This window comes from Helianthus annuus, chromosome 13, assembly GCF_002127325.2.
Source record: "Helianthus annuus cultivar XRQ/B chromosome 13, HanXRQr2.0-SUNRISE, whole genome shotgun sequence".
Taxonomy (NCBI): domain Eukaryota; kingdom Viridiplantae; phylum Streptophyta; class Magnoliopsida; order Asterales; family Asteraceae; genus Helianthus; species Helianthus annuus.
In genome coordinates, this window is record NC_035445.2 from 147,281,646 (window position 1) to 147,299,743 (window position 18,098).

Sequence of the window (18,098 nt, forward strand, 5' to 3'; positions counted from 1 at the left end):
TTGGTAGAGTCGCAGTTGCCCATTCCATTCTGGACTGAAGCTGTGGCCTCTGCATGTTATACATTGAACCGAGTCCTTACAGTCAAAAGGCACAACAAGACCTGCTTTGAGCTTCTTAACAAACGGAAACCAGATTTGTCTTATCTTGAACCGTTTGGAGCTCCATGCACAATGATCGATCCTAATGGAAAGTTTGGGGCAAAAGCGATTGAGGGATACTTTCTTGGGTATGCCACCCCTAACTTACGAGTCTGGAATCTAGAGACAAAAAGGGTCGAGGAATGGTCTGAGGTCAGAGTACAAAGGCACACTTTGCCAGTCAAATGTCCTGGTCAGCCTTGGATGTTTGAGTACGATGACTTTTTCAATTCGATCAATGTTGAAGCCGTTGAAGAAAATGCTGCGGCAAGGATGTTTTTCGAGAGTGATAATGCAACAGTCTCACCGGTGGTTCGTCCAATTCTTGTCAATCAAGAACTATCTTCGGTGAACAATAATACTCTCGACAATGAGGATTTTCACGATGCTGCCGAATTGAATGAATCTTCAGAGGATGATGAATTTCTAGATGCAGATCAAGAAGCTCCAACAACAGCAGTTCATGGTACTTCGGAAGGTACTCCTCCAGTGGATGCCACCAGAACAGCTGAAGCTACTGCATCATCCTCTTCGTCAATTCCGGGCATTGATTTAGTTGTTGATCTTAATCTCAACAACCTGGGTATAAATATTCCAGTTCAAGAAAATCCTGAAACAAGGATTCATAATACCCATCCTCAACAAAACATCATCGGAAATGTGCAAAGTGGCATTCAAACAAGAAACATGTTGCGGAACAACAACAATGCAGGCTTGTATGCAGCTATTCGAGAATCCGGGAAACAAAATGATTGGTCTTTCGCGTGTTATGTCTCACAGGAAGAACCAAGAACTTGGAAAGAAGCCATGAAAGATAACTCTTGGGTGGAAGCAATGCAGGAAGAATTGCAACAATTCCAGAAGCTAGGTGTCTGGAAACTCGTAGAGAAACCTGCTGGATACAAGAAGATTGGTACCCGTTGGGTTTTCAAATGCAAAAAGGATGACCGCGGAGTTGTTATCCGGAACAAAGCACGATTAGTCGTTCAAGGTTTTCGTCAGATTGAAGGGATCGACTACAACGAAGTATATGCACCTGTTGCACGTCTGGAAGCAATTCGAATCTTTCTAGCCTCTGCGTCCTTCAAAGGGTTCAAGGTTTATCAGATGGACGTGAAAAGTGCATTCTTACATGGTGTGGTAGAAGAAGAGGTGTACGTCGAACAGCCTCCAGGTTTTGAAGATCCTATCCATCCCGATCGGGTTTGGTTGCTCAACAAAGCTCTCTATGGTCTTCATCAAGCACCGCGAGCTTGGTACGCAACCTTATCTAATTATCTGCTGGAGAATGGTTTTCGGAGAGGGCTTATCGACTGTACTCTTTTCATCAAAGAACAAGATGGAGATCTTCTACTGGTACAGGTATATGTTGATGATATTATTTTTGGTTCTACTAATGATGTCTTGTGTAGGAATTTCGAGCGCATTATGCAGGATAAATTCGAGATGAGTGCTATGGGGGAAATGACTTTCTTTTTGGGCCTACAAGTGCAACAAACAGAGTCTGGGATATTCATCCATCAGACTAAATATGTTGGTGACATCTTGAGCCGGTTTCAGATGTCCGATGCAACGCCCATTGGTACCCCATTGCCGATAAATCACGGAATTACTCCAGACTTGAAGGGTGAAGCTGTTAGCCCCTCATACTATCGCGCGATGATCGGATCTCTTATGTACCTCACAGCATCAAGACCAGACATAATGTACCCAACGTGCCTGCTTGCCAGATATCTAGTCAATCCGAAGGCCTCACATCTTGCAGCTGTCAAAAGGATTTTTCGTTATTTGAAAGGTTACCCAGACACCGGTCTATGGTACCCTAGGGATAGTAACTTTGAATTGGTCGCTTTCAGTGATTCTGATTTTGGCGGATGCAAAATCGACGGCAAATCCACAACGGATGGATGTCAGTTTTTAGGAAATCGCCTAGTCACATGGCAGTGCAAGAAGCAGACGTGCGTCGCTACATCAACATGCGAAGCTGAATACATTGCTGCCTCAAGTTGTTGCTCCCAAGTCCTTTGGATTCAACAACAATTGCGGGACTACGGTTTTGAATTCCTAACTACTCCTATTTACGTTGATAATTCTGCTGCACTACAAATCACTAGAAATCCTGTGCAGCACTCAAAGACCAAACACATCGAAATCAAATATCACTTCATACGTGATTGCTTTGAGAAAAGGCTAATCGATGTTGTTAAGGTCCACACCGATGACCAACGTGCCGACCTTTTTACCAAAGCATTTGACAAATCAAGATTTGACTTTTTATTATTGGTAAACGGCATTCAGGTCAAGCCAGAGTAAAACCAAAATCGGAAAATCATTTTTGTAAATACCTTTGTGTTTAAATTTGTCTTAGTTTATTGATTTTAGGGGGAGTAAATCCAAAATTTGAAAAATCCAAAAACATCGAAAAATTTCAAAAACACAAAAACAATAGAAAAACAAAAATGAGTTCCTGGCGAGCAAAAGAGAAAATGATAGTACATCAGTGGTCTATCCAAACCTCTTTAAACCTTAAATGAAAAACGATAAGCAGCTCTATATAAGATGTATCGGTAGGCTCACAATCATTTTAAAGTGTGCAGGGTGATATAAATCTTAAACCGACTGAAGACCAGGTGGGAACCATTCATTGGCATATGGTCTTAGTACCGAAATTTCGTTTGATAGATTGCCGAGGTTCTGAGATATTCGGTCTTTATGCTGCTTATCATCTGTGTATCATGGTTGTATCTTTTACCGAAAAATAACGGGGACGCAAGTCTAGATCTTCCATGATACTATACATACGTGTACATATTGCATACGACCTCAATAAGTGATCAACAATCACATGTCCAAACAAATAAGTGATAAAATATCACATTTATCCGGGAGCCAAGTTCGTCTCTCTGCTGTACGAAAGTACTGACCTGTTCACGGACTTGCTCATGTGCCCTCATGCATATGAAAATCAAGTTCCTCATCAATAAGTGATTCTATCACATAGGGCTTGTTTTCAAATCAAAATAAGTGAGAATCTCACATCATATACGGTCAAACAGATGATAATCGGTATACTCACCGGTAAGATGAACCCTCGTGCATACCTTGATACGGGAATGTGTCGTGATGTGGATGAACACCGGTCGGTAAGTATAAATCATACCTTAATGTATCCCCTCGCCATGATTACATCTGATAAGATGAGCTTAAGTGGACGACAATACTGATAATTGTTATAGGATGCTTATCTTAATGTTAACTAACTGAACAAAGAGAGTGTCTTGGATTGACCGTACACTGATATGATTCTCTTACCCTCGAAACTCGCAAAAAGAATGTCTGTATATATTTATTTACTGCTTTCAGTCTTTATATTTTAAAATATTCTTAAAATACCAAAAAGATTTTAAGTGTGTTTTAATATAAACTTTATAAAAGCCAAAAAGATTTTATTTCTATTCTAATTTCGATCGTACGATGTTGGAACTCGAGTCTTCGTTGCCTGAAACCTGAACGAAAACCGAATTGACTAAATCTTCATAAACGGTCGAAATTTGCAAAGTTTTGAAAGTTGAAATCTAAAACGGACAAACTTATTAAACTTTCAAACTGTCGGACGGTGTTTGATTGAGACATGGTCATACGTGTGTCATTTGTTTATACTAACTATATTCCAAGCAGTTGTTCTCATTACGCGTTTAGATTTCTTGCATGTGCAGATTCTAAAGTCAAGGAGAACATGATCGATGACAAGCTTCGGAATGAAGACACAACGTGAAGGCGCTCAAAAGATGAAGATGATCGAGTTGCCGCTGGCCATCATCAACACCACAAGGATCTCAAGCTATAAATATCAAGTCATTCACGAGCATAACTCATGGGGGAGCTTATGTTAAGGGGGAGTTTGTCAACACACTTCATACATGATACGGGTAGTTTGTTGATACACTCTCTGCTTTCAAGACGTGAAAACTTTGAAGATCCTCCGACATTGAAGACTTGAAAGGACATCAGAGTCTTGAAGACATGAAGATCAAAGATGATCAAGATCGAGACAAAGCTACAGCCAAGGGGGAGTTTGTTGATGCACTTGTGTCTGTACAGGGGGAGTTTGTTGATGCACTTGTGTCTGTACTTTGTCTGTATTCTGTCATGATGTAAAACGATGTCTTTGTTAGTCTTGTAAGTTTGACCAAGTCAACCATCCTCCTGGTTTGACTTGGACAAACAGTTAGAACATGATTGTAATATATCTGTGTCGAAGGATGGGTCATCGAAGGATTGTTTCTATCCTTCGATGAGCTCGAAAGATATCCTTCGATGGATACAGATGGACCCCGAAGGATATACCATCCTTCGAGGTATATATGGATCCTTCGATAGATGTCTGATCGATAGATGATCTTTCGATCAGTAAACCTGATCCTTCGACCAGACGATCTGTCATGGGTATATATATACTCATGTAGTGTTCACTTGAACACACTTACTCACACAGATAGACACGAGAGACAGAAACAGAGAACACATAGTGAAAATCTGAGAGAGATTTCTGTTGAGAGCACACACACACGAGTGCTTTAGAGGGTTTGCAAAACACATTTGTAAACATAGCTTTGTAACCGAACCTTTCATTCGTATTAATACAAGTGGTGTTAATCGGTGAAGATTGTGTGTTGTGTTTGTGCTTGTTCTATCTCGGTTTGCACTCTAGCTTGGATTCCGCACTTGCTAGTGTGTTGAACATAACAAGGATAAGGTTTAACCTCATCCTCCGAGGGACCTACAGAGGGCAAGCAATCAATTCTACATATGTTGATACTAACTACAAAAAAGCTGATTTTGTGATACCTATTTTCCTGGCCAAGGTTCTAGACTATGGGGTGTGGGGCGTGTGTTGGGGTGGCGGATTGGGTTTAACGCTGGCCAAGGTTCTAGTCTTTGTTGACCGTTTAGCTAGCTGTTAAGCATAGCCGTTAGCCAAAGACTATTTAAAAATAAATTCTTTTAAATATTTCCTATATAAACCTTTCATTTCTTACTCATTTTTACCATACAAAAATTAAAAAACCACTATAAAACTCCAAAAGAATATATAAAATGAATTCTTCAAGTTTAAGCGATTCGTATGATAAATTTTTTTTTGTCATCCTCATCCGACGATGGGGCGGAATTATTATTATCAGCAGTGTCGATGGTGGTGAAAGCTATTGTTGAAGATGCAGATGAAGAGACTTCGTAACCCCAACCCAAATGGAGGAAGAATCCCAACCACGTGGCAAAAGGTTACGGTCACCCTAAGACAATTGGCTTACAACAATAGTTCCGATATAATGGACGTCTATTTAAAAAGGTCGGCATGAGTGGCTAGGGAAAGTCTTGACAATTTTTGTGCGTATATCATTGAATTATATATGAAAAGATACTTGAGAAAACCGATGATTGGGATGATCAGCAGTTTAGATTGTGTGAAATGGGAGTGGGAACTTTGTCCAACTACATGGCATGTCTCTCACGCAAGTGGATATCATGGAATGCCGGCTATGATACTTGAAGCGGTTGCATCACAAGATCTTGGATCTGGCATGCATTCTTTGGTACGTTTGATTCACATAACGATATAAACATTATACACCACTAGCCCATTTTCAATCATCGCATAAATGGTATGGGACCGAAAGGAACATGTTTTTGTAAATGGGTTGAATACAAGTATGGGTACTATCTTGTTGATGAAGTTTACCCTCAGTATGTTGTTTTTGTAAAATCATTTTCAAGAGATGGAACCCTAGATCCTAAAAGAATAAAGTTTAACAAAGTTTAGATGGCGGCACGCAAAGACACGAGCGAGCATTTGGTGTTTTGCAGAAAAGGTGGCGTATTTTGAGCATGCCTTGTCGATTATATGAAAAAGATCAACTAAGAAACGTGATGTACGTGTGCATCATTCTACACAACCTGAATTTAAAGGATGAAGGGCATGCAATCATTGAATACTATGGAGAGGAGCCTGAATCAAATAACGAAGATATTAGTGACGAAGAGAGAACGCAAAATCAATAACTAATCGAGTCAAGACAAATAAATCCAAACCTTTGAGCTGATTTGGTAGAACACGTTTCGACACTTCCTAGATTCGACTCCAATGAAGATGAAGATGAAGATAGAGACGAAGATGAAGATGATTGATTTTTTTGTGATGTAATGTATTTTTTATTGTAGTTATTTAATATAAATAAAATTTGTTTTTAAAATTACTTTACTAAATTCTATGATAAATATAAAAAACAAGAAATAGAAAATTAGGTGACACCTAACACCCCAATGCCGTCTGGCCACGCCCCTTCCACACCCCACTTTTTTCGTGTGGACTGGTGGAGCCCACACCTTTCACGTTAGGGATGAGATCGGTACGATACCAGTACTGTACCGGTACCGATACCGTAAGTACCGTTACCAAAATTGAGGAAATTGTGGATACCGATTACCGTACCGTATTTATAGATCCGGTACCGGTATTTTGGTACTTTACCATATCGGTACCGATTTGGTGTCATTCATTGTTTTACCTAAAAAATCTTATGTGCAACTCATCCATCTATTATTAATTGAACTAGAGTAATATATAGAGGAATGTAAACAAAGTGTAAACATATTAAGTCCTCAAAAAAATCAAAAGGTAAACATCCATGGGTTCAACTTTTAACATCCAGATTCCAACATGTCTAAAAAATCATCATAATTGATTAAATATAACCTAACAAAAGAAATTTGATATTGGTTTTTGTAAAACGATGTTCAAGAAAATATAACTTCATAGTGGAGTCTAAGATGATAGCAAAATACATAAGGTCATTATTAAATTTGGTATTAATACCGGTATTTACCGAAAAATACCGGGAGCGATACCATTTTTTACCGATACCGATTTTCGAAAAATCTATTACCAATACCGGTACTGTTTATGATCCGTACGGTACCGGTACGGTACCGGTATTTCGGTAAAAAATCTCATCCCTATATCATGTGTCGAGCAATGCTCCCAACCCAAGACCCTCCACAACCCATAGTCTTAAAGACCAAATCCACTTGGAGCAGGCGGGACCCAAACAGACCAAATCGTGATGTACCAGATGCTTTACTTTGTGAACCTATGGAGGTTCCTTTTTATGAATCAACCTGATTCAACGTCAAAATTTCTCACATCAGATAATAACCTAAATAGCTAGATCAGAAAAATATATGCAAGGCGTGGATTATGCTGGAAGGGTTTTATCCTAAAATGTGTACAAAGGAATATTAGAGCATCCACAATAGAGGCATTTTTTGGTGCTTTTAAGGAGAGAGAGTGTGATATGAAGTAGAGATAGTGTAGTGGTGTATGTGAAAAAAAAAAGAGAAAAAATGAAGGGAAGAAAGATATGTGAGTGTGATGTAAGAGAGAGGAGAGAGAAGATAAATATTTGATGGATTTTTTTTGGTAAAGGAGGACAACACCTCCGGTAAATTTTATAACTAACAAAAAAATATTTACACCCAAGGACGAAGGAGCTAATAAAAAGCAAAAAAACTCGGTCCCTCGCCCAAACTATACAAACCTCAAAACAAACGGCAAAACCTCAAACCCAAATATAACCTATACAATCAATCTATACCATAATCAAACTTTAAAAACAAAAAATTCTTCAGTCTGTCAGTCTTCAAAACAACATGCTTTTCCCTTAACTCTTCCGTGACATCCAGCTCCAAAGGATTAGTCTTCACCCATTCCCAAATCGACAAGCCCCAAACTCCATATCAGACACCTTTAGACCCCCATAACAGATTAACCCAGCCCAGCGATCCACATATTTGATGGGTATTTTGATTGTGAGAGAGCAAGAGAGAGAAATTTATGGGCAGGTGTCATTTGGCACCTTAAAAACATCTCCTAAATATTGCTTATCGTGGATGCTCTTATAAAATGTTGTCATAGAAAATACACAGTGTGATCCGCCTTTTTTGTTCAACATGGTGTCGTTCGTTTTTTTTTTCAACATGGTGTCATCTGTGCTTTTTGTTTCCTTGGATATGTGCCATTTACATGGCGGATTCCTACACTTTTAGTAGCGGTGTGCACAGTTCAGTTCAATTTTTAGTTTTTGAAAACCGTTCGGTTTCGAATTGATTTTAACAACGGTTCGGTTCAATTATTTGGTTTTTAGAGGAAAATTACGTAAGATTAAAAATAAAAGGTATAGTCCAAAATTTAAGAATATTTCTTAGATGTTTGCATAAATGTTATTATATTTAACCTTTTCGGTTAATATTTTTCACATAACCCTAACCTTCTAATCTTTTTTTATGTTTTTTCAAAGTTTTTGTTAAGACATTTTCTTTTATAATACTTTGAAAATCATTTAATTTTTATACTAAATTTTGGTATTTTTTGTAGGCAATAAATAAATAATTTTAAAGATAAACAAACATGTTAATGTTTTTTTATTATAGATACCTAACGTTTGAGAATAAAATTAATAATTCTTAAATCAATATATATCAAACATTAAAAAATAATTCTTTTAGGTTATTTGGTTTGCTCGGTTCGGTTTTTTTCGGTTTTCATAAAATGCAAAACCGTAAATGAGCCGTAAATTTCAATTCGGTTAAATTGGTTTTCTAGCTCACCCCTACTTTTTAGGATGAAAATCTTTTTTATCAGAACCCAAACCTACTTGGGTTATATGATTTTGTATGATTATAAAAAAGTTCACGCATAATTATGTCACAATCTGTCGAGGAGAGCGGCCAAAATCAGGCTCAGAAGCAATTCTGTTATGCATGATTCTTCTGTTGTTTCCCTCTGCTAATTGCTAAGTGATGGGCTCCATGGATGTACATGGTACTGATGATGACATGGCTATTGTTGACTGGCTAGACAATACTCGGTGTCCATTGGGTTGCTGATTAAGGTCTCATTGTGTATCAGAACCAGATGTTGATGGGACAAGTGGCGGTAATCCCCAAACACATGATGTGTGGTTAGTGCTGCAAACGAACCAAAGTTCGACGAACAGTGCGTGAATCGTTTGGCGGGAAGTTCTTTTGTGTTTATCAACGTTGGTTTCGTTTGTTGCCTAAAATAAACAAACAAACACAAACAAGTTCATTTTCTTAACAAACGAACACGCTCGTTTGGTAAGTGTTCATGAACAGTTGCGAACATGTATATTTCTTAACAAACAAACACAAACAAGATCTTGTTCGTGTTCATTCGATTCATTTGCAGCCCTAGTGTGGTGCTGTCAAAAAGGTTAAGTAATTTTCCAACTAATTTAACGTTGTACTGTGTAGTAGTGAAGATCAATTGTTGGGCCAAAATGAATTAAGGAAAAAGGTATCAGTTTTATTAGTTTCTTTTGGGCTGGCCAGAAAGACCAAGATTCAAACAAAACTAAGAATCTGAAATCTCAATTCAAAGTGTTCGAAAAATATCTTCTTTGTAAATTGAATTATTTACCACTTTTAAGTGTTCTATAAATTGTGCAAGTGTTTTAGCGTTGAGCTAGTCTTTGATTTGTCTATGTTCAATTGGTCACCTTTTTTTTTATTTCACCAATTCACAAATTTAAATAATAATTTGAAGTAATCACGTTTCTTACATATTCAGTAATTGTAAGGTTTAATTTCTGTATTTAACTTATATAAAAGGAGGTGGTGGTGGCCGGTGGGTGGTGGGGGGTGTTGGTGAAATCAAATTACAAAAGTACAAAATGAGTATATAAAAATATATAGGGGACAGCCGGCAGGGTAGGTATACCGCCCCTGAATGGTGATTGGTGCTTGGTGAGTGTGCAAAACAATAGCTAAACGTTGACCATAAATCTGAATCAAACACTCTTCATTATTTTTTCAATCTCCAGTCTCAAATCTTTCATCACAACTAAATTAAGACCCGATTCATCAACAATCTGACCATAACCAATGGCTGAACTCGTTCTTTCTGCCTTTCTCGGTGTGCTCTTTGAGAAGCTGGCCTCTGCAGCTTTGAAAAACATTGCTAGCTACAAGGGAGTTGATGCTGAGATCAAGAAATGGCAAAGATCCTTAAAACAAATCCAAGCTGTGCTTACTGATGCTTCTCGCAAGGAGATAACCAATGAGTCTGTGAAACAATGGCTCAATGATCTCCAGCATTTGGCTTACGACATAGATGACGTACTCGATGATCTTGCAACCGAAGCTATGCATCGTGAGTTCACCCATGACTCAGAAGCCATCACCAGCAAGGTAAGAAAGCTGATCCCAACCTGTTGCACAAATTTCTCACAGAGTACTAGGATGCATGCCAAGTTAGATAAGATTACCACAAAATTACAAGATCTGGTTGAGGAGAAAGCTACTCTTGGTTTGAGGGTGGAAGGGGAAACTAAGAAAAAAAATAAAAATAGAGAATTACAAACCTCTGTTGTCGATGCGTCTAGTATCGTTGGACGACAAGTTGAGGAAGAGGCATTGGTCAGCCAATTATTAGCGGACGAACCATGTGATCAAAACTTTAGCATTGTTCCCATAGTTGGTATGGGTGGGGTTGGAAAAACTACTTTGGCTACACTTTTGTATAACAACCAACAAGTCACGGATCACTTCGAACTCAAGGCATGGGTGTGTGTCTCAGATGATTTTGATAGCTTTGGTATAAGCAAAGTTATCTTTGAATCTGTGGCCCAAGAAAACAAGAAATTTGAAGATTTCAATCTGCTTCAAATAGCTCTTAGAGATCAACTGAGGGGGAAAAGATTTTTATTGGTGTTAGATGATGTGTGGAGTGAGAAGTATGAGGATTGGAAAACCTTAGTCGGCCCGTTTCATGCATGCGCTCCTGGAAGTAAAGTCGTCATAACAACTAGGAAGGAGCAGTTACTCAACAAGTTGGGTTACAATCGTCTAAACAAACTACAGTGCCTATCACATGATGATGCTATGTCTTTGTTTGCTTTAAATGCATTAGGTGTGAATAAATTTAATTCACATTTGTCACTCAAACCACATGCTGAGGGTATTGTGAAAAAATGTGATGGCTTACCTTTGGCTTTGATATCACTTGGTAGATCACTAAGGACAAAACAAGATGAGGAATCTTGGAGGGAAGTGTTAGAAAGTGAGATATGGATGTCAAAAGACGATGCAATTGTCCCTGCCCTTAGACTAAGCTATAGTGATCTTTCTGCAAGTTTGAAGCAATTGTTTGCATACTGCTCCTTGTTCCCTAAGGATTTCATGTTTGGCAAGGAGGAATTGGTTTTATTATGGGCAGCGGAAGGGTTTTTACACCGGTCAACTCCAATCGACGCAACAAAAGAACGTTTAGGTCGTGAATGCTTTAATGAATTGTTGTCAAGGTCATTTTTTCAACCTGCACCTAATAATGAATCATTTTTTGTGATGCATGACCTGATGAATGACTTGGCGACTTCTGTTGCTAGCGAATTTTTTGTAAGGTTAGAAAATGATATGAAAAGGAATATTAGGAAGGAGATGCTGGAAAAGTACCGCCATATGTCATTTACACGTGAGGAATATGTAACTTACAAGAAGTTCGAGACGTTTAAAATAGCTAAAAGTTTGAGAACATTCTTGGCAACATTTGATGGTGTGAAAGAAAGTTGGCAGGATTTCTACTTATCAAGTAAGATTTTGATCGACTTACTTCCTGAGTTACCAATGTTAAGAGTTTTATCTCTAAGTGGTTTTTGTATAAGAGAGGTACCACAGACCATTGGTAGCTTGAGGCACTTAAGGTATCTTAATCTATCTCGAACAGAAGTAACCCATTTACCGGAAAATGTTTGCAATCTCTACAACTTAGAGACATTGATTGTACGGGGTTGTTATTCGTTAGCTAAGTTGCCAAACAACTTCTTAAAGCTTAAAAACTTGCGGCATCTTGACATTAGGGGCACTCCGTTGTTGAATCAGATGCCTTTTGGAATTTGTGAGTTGAAAAGCCTACAAACTCTTTCGAAAATTGTTATCGGAGGTGAAAGAGGATTTCAAATAACCAAACTTAAAGAATTCACGAATCTGTGTGGGAAAATTTGCATTGAAGGTTTGGACAAAGTGCAAAATGCAATTCATGTTCGTGAGGCAAACTTTTCACAAAAGAGGCTTAGTGAACTAGAGGTTGTATGGAGTGATGAGCCATATGATTCTCGAAATGAAATGCTTGAAAAGGAAGTCCTAAATGAGCTAGAGCCTCGTAATGATAAGCTAATACAGCTCATTATTAGATCATATGGTGGCTTAGAGTTTCCAGATTGGGTTGGGAATCCTTTGTTTCTTCATTTGAAGCATGTGTCACTACGTGATTGTAAAAGATGTACCTCTCTACCCCCACTTGGGCAGCTACCTTTACTTAAGGAATTGTTTATTGAAGGCTTAGATGAGGTGGAAGCTGTGGGTTTGGAGTTTCTTGGAACAAGTCGTGCATTTTCTTCACTTGAAATTCTAAGTTTCAAGCATATGCATGAGTGGAAGAAATGGTCAACCAGTAGAGGGGTTGTGTTTCCATCATTGAATGTTCTGAAAATATGTGATTGCCCCAGTTTGGTTGAAGTCACACTTGAAACACTACCTTCAGTGAATGTTCTAGAAATAACTAAATGTGATAGTGGTCTGTTAAGAAGGCTTATTGAAATAGCTTCAGCAGTCACTAAGTTGAACATAGAATCTATTACAGGGCTTAATGATGTGGTTTGGAGAGGTGTTATAAGGTATCTTGGTGCAGTTGAAGAATTACAGATATGGATGTGTAGTGAAATAAGACACTTGTGGGAATCAGAAGTTGTTGCGAGTAAGGTTCTTGTGAAGCTAAGGAGATTGGATGTGTTTCTGTGTGATAACTTGGTGAGTTTAGGAGAGACCGAGGAGGAGGATAATTGTAGGAGCAACCTCTGGACATCTGTTAGGAATTTAAAAGTATCTAATTGTAGGAATATGGAGCGTTTAATATGTCCAGATAGCATTCAGGTGTTGAGTTTGTGGGGTTGTAAATCAGTTACAGTTTTATCCTTTCCAAAAGAAGGACAAAAGCTTAAGACAGTTGACATTTGGGATTGTAATGAATTATTGGAAAGAGAGTGGGGAGGACAAAATATGAACAACAACAATAGAAGCAGCATGCCGATGCTTGAAAATATACTGATAGAAGGTTGGACGAATCTGAAATCAATCAAGAATCTGAATTACTTGGTTCACCTCACCAAATTGTCAATAGTGAATTGTGAAAATCTGGAATCATTTCCTGATAATGAGTTGTCCGATTTGACATTGTTAAAGGATCTAAGGATAATAGATTGTCCAAGTATGGATGCTTCATTTCCTTGTGGAATTTGGCCTCCCAAACTGCAATCCTTAGGCATTGGGATGTTGAAGAAGTCCATCTCAGATTGGACCCCACAGAATTTTCCAACCTCACTTGCGGAACTTATCTTAGTCGGTGACGATGGAGTGAATAGTTGCAGTCAGTTTTCCCATCTTCTTCCTTCATCTCTTACTTCTCTCCATATACATAGATTTGAGAAACTGGAATCACTTTCAATGGGACTCCAACACCTCCAATGTCTCTCTTTTGACAATTGCCCAAATCTGAACAAATTATCTCATCCCCATCCCCAAAACCTCACTAGCCTTCAACATCTCTATTTTTCTAATTGCGCAAACATGATGGATCTACCAGAAGTGCTGCTGCCTTCACTTTTGAGGTTAGAAATTAGTGATTGCCCAGGTCTGAAAGAAAGATGCAGTAAAAGAGGTTGTTACTGGCCCCTCGTCTCCCATATCCCCTGTTTGAAGTTAAGATAAAGGTGTCTCTCCCTCCCTACCTTTAATGATTTGAAATCAAATAACTGATTTATTTTGCTTTTCTTTAAACAAACAGTTTATATGGTTTATTGTTCTTTTTAAGTAATCTATTGAACTGTTCAACTTAATGTGGAAATTTGTGTTTGCATTTTGCGTGCACATGATAATGCCAAATAATATTATTATTACATCCTGTTTAGAAACGTAATTCCAGATGGGTTTTCCATAACAAAAATATTTTAGAAACGTAGATTTTGTACAATGTTTGATTTTAAAACATGTCTTAAAAATCCTGAATCCGTCAATGCATATGGCTTCTCTTTGCTTTCATTTGCATAGAATACTAATTTGTTTATCTGTAGATCAATACTTTAATTTCTAAAAGAATATTTTAGCCTTGCTTTTAATATGACAACTTGATCTATGATGACCATGATTATATCCTTGGCTGATTTGATGGTGCAGGCTCACTTGCGACAGGATGCATTTTACTAGCGATTTTTAACGGTGTATGTCGGCAATGACAAAAGATGATGTTTTGGTGTATTATGCGGTGGATAAAAAGCCATGTAAATAGAAAGATAGCTGCAGATTATGATGTTGGTTTCTTATTTGTGGATACCTATTAATGAATTGCACATCATTGGTGGTCGTTGTACGTTGCGATTTCAGCCTTCTAGCATAAACAAACAGGATGAGTCTGGAATCATTTCCTGATAATGAGTTGTCCAATGTGACATTGATAATGGATGCTTCTTTTCCTCGTGGAATTTGGCCTCCCAAACTGCAATCCTTAGGTATAGGGATGTTGAAGAAGTCCATCTCAGATTGGGCCCCACAGAATTTTCCAACCTCACATGATGGATCTACGCTGCCTTCACTTTTGAGTTTAATAATTAGTGATTGCCCACATCTAAAAGAAAGATGCAGTAAAAGAGGTGGTTACTATCTTTAATTATTTAAAATCAAATAACTGATTTATTTTGCCTTTCTTTAAACAAATAGTTTTAAATATATCTCAAATATATGGTTTAACAACATTTTCTGTTGCCTAACCATAGTAGTTAGTAAGATTATTAATTTTTGAGTAAAATGCTATTTTAGTCCCTGTGGTTTTGGCCATTTTGCTAGTTTAGTCCAAAAGTTTCATTTTTCGCCTGTGGGTCCAAAAAGGTTTTACCGTTGCCATTTTAGTCCACCAGGTTAACTTCATCATTATTTCCGTTAACGAGAAGGGCAATTCGATCATTTTATATGGCCGAATTGCCCTTCTAGTTAAAAGAGTTACATATAAATGACTGAATTGTCCTTCTCGTTAACAGAAAATATGGATGAAGTTAACCCAGTGGACTAAAATGGCAACGGTGAAACCTTTTTGGACCCAGATGCGAAAACTGAAATATTTGGACTAAGCTAGCAAAATGGCCCAAACCACAGGGACTAAAATGGCATTTGACTCTTAATTTTTGCTACGTTTTGGTGAAAACTTTTTTACCCAACTTTTTTGCTTCTCTTTGCTTTCATTTGCATAGAACACTAATTTGTTTATCTGTAGATTAATACTTTAATTTCTAAAAGATATTTTAGCCATACTTTTAATATGACAACTTGATCTATGAGGAAAATATGACCATGATGTAGGTCCCTTTTCTCGGAGGATCGAGAACAAACCTAAACCTTGTTATACTAACCCACTAGCAAGTGCGGAATCCAAGCTAGTAGGCAAACCGAGATGAAGCAAGTAGAGAAACAAACACACAAGATTTCACCGATTAACACCACTGTATTAATACGTATGAAGGTTCCGGTTACAAGCACAATGTTTACAATCAGTTTGCAAACTCTCAAAGTGTGTGTGTGTGAGTTTCGGACAGAATGCTCTCAACTCTCTATGTGTGCATCTGTCTAACACTAACACACTGCATGAGTATATATACCCATACACAGCAGGTCCTGTCCGAAGGATCCGATAGATGGTCCGAAGGATCATCTATCGATGACAACAAGCTCGAATGATCAACATGTACCTCGAATGATCATCCTTCGAGGACTAATGGTCGAACCATATCTTTCGAGCACCTCGAAGGATCCACAGTATCCTTCGAGGCTATCCTTCGAGACAGACACTTATCTTTCTAACTGTTTGACCAAGTCAACCCGGAGGATGGTTGACTTAGTCAACTTACAGACTTAGGACATCGTTTATATACAGACCGAATGCAGACAAAGTACAGACACAAGTGCACCAACAAACTCCCCCTTGGCTGTAGCTTTGTCTTGATCTTGTCTTGATCTTCTATAGATGTAGACCCGTCTTGAACTTCGATGGTCTTTGGTCTTCGAGTTTCCAAATCTGGGTTACATGACAACCGAACTAATACCAAAGAAGTATACATCCGGGGAGAAACCAAGTGGTGATTTCTCCCGGTGAGGTCTCAGACCTCCTCACACTCTCTAGCACACACTTGTGCTCTCACTCTTGTGTTGCAAATGACAAAGTGTTGGTACTTATACCCAAACACAGGCTGCAGGTCGAAGGATCAGACTGACTGGTCGAAACATCATCCTTCGATCAGACAGTCTTCGAAAGATACACATATACCTCGAAGGATCACATATCCTTCGAGGTCCATCTTCATCCTTCGATGGGTATCTTTCGAGCTCATCGAAGGATATTCATAATCCTTCGATGCCTTATCCTTCGACACCCATCATAGCACAACCATACTTTGTCTAGCAACACACACACGGTCAAACGAATAACCCTCTCGTTTGACCACTTCAAACGAGCGGGTCTATACACGTTCGTTTGACCGTTTCACTAACTATTACAAATTCAGCATAAAATAAAACTAATCTATTCGACAAGCATCGGACACAAAATCTGCATCAACACATGATTCTATCCTTGGCTGATTTGATGGTGCAGGCTCAATTGCGACAGGATGCATTTTACTAGCGATTTTTAATGGTGTATGTCGGCAATGACGAAAGATGATGTTTTGGTGTATTATGCGGTGGATAAAACGCCATGTCAATAGAAAGATAATTGCAGATTATGATGTTGGTTTCTTATTTGTGGATACCTATTAATGAATTGCGCATCATTGATGGTCGTTGTACGTTGTGATTTCAGCCTTCTAGCATAAACGGACCAGATGACTCATATTGTATTTTGTTTACTGGTTGTTTAAATGTTGAAAATTTCTCGCAATGTAGTTAAATTACAGAAAACATATACATCAGCCAACTTCAAGGGTGGTATATTCTCATCAATAAACAAAATAGTAAACTGTACAAGTGCACCATTTCAGCAAAATAACCACATATTATAAACCAAAACCTATCTCTATACAAGTACTTATACTATAGAACCCAAAGACCACCTCCATACACGCGGTTTCTAAAGTTCAACCTCATGAAGGTCATCATTAAACCCATCACCATTACTCGTTTGTGCTAAACCACCTTCACGTGGGACAAACGACCTTGAAGCCGTACCTAAAACCTCACCACTTGATCTCATATCCCTACTAGAACCTGAAAACCGTTCATCGATACCTCCGCCCCACGAAACCGTTCTTCGTGAGTGAGGTGAACCGGATGTGCTCGGGTATGAGGGAATGATTCTCCCTCTTGCGATATCATCCATGCTTGCAAATCTTTGCATGGAAGATTGATATGTAGGAGGTTGAAACTGGTTGTGTATTGAAGTCGGTGAATGATTTTCATCAACGGTTTGTTGTTGTGTGTTATCTTGAAACGAGTCAGCTGGTTGATCAACTGAGGGTGCGGCCTTTGGAACAAAGAATTGTGGATTCGATTTTGTGACGGGTTTGATCGAGGACGCAGAAGGAGACTGGAACAACTTGGTTGGGTTCCCACCACCTTGGTTAAACGTGTCAACGTACCAGCAAAAAAATCTGAAATTTCTTACACCTGTTTTTCTAGGAAATGCGTCATAAAACTGGCTTTTCTACGCATTTATGACAAACACTTGATGTAGGAAAACAGCTCGTAGGAAACCTGTTTTCAACGCATTTCCTACGCAACTTCCTACACATTTTCTACGAAACTAGTACATCGCAAATTGCTACGAATCTCCTACAATATATTTAATT

General features: G+C 38.4%; 1 protein-coding gene across 2 annotated transcripts; it reads left to right on the forward strand.

The window, feature by feature from the left end:
• The first annotated feature begins 9,986 nt into the window (after positions 1-9,986).
• LOC110899661 (putative disease resistance RPP13-like protein 1) lies at positions 9,987-17,126 on the forward strand. 2 transcript variants are annotated; one of them, XM_022146552.2, is made up of 2 exons: positions 9,987-13,979; positions 16,907-17,126. In XM_022146552.2, the coding sequence occupies exon 1, from the start codon at positions 10,099-10,101 to the stop codon at positions 13,975-13,977; it is 3,879 nt and encodes a 1,292-aa protein (XP_022002244.1). In that variant the 5' UTR covers positions 9,987-10,098; the 3' UTR covers positions 13,978-13,979; positions 16,907-17,126. The 2 variants fall into 2 exon arrangements, with proteins under 2 accessions (XP_022002244.1, XP_022002243.1); XM_022146551.2 differs by lacking the exon at positions 16,907-17,126 and adding an exon at positions 14,443-14,747 and having other exon boundaries at positions 9,988-13,979.
• The last annotated feature ends 972 nt before the right edge of the window (positions 17,127-18,098 follow it).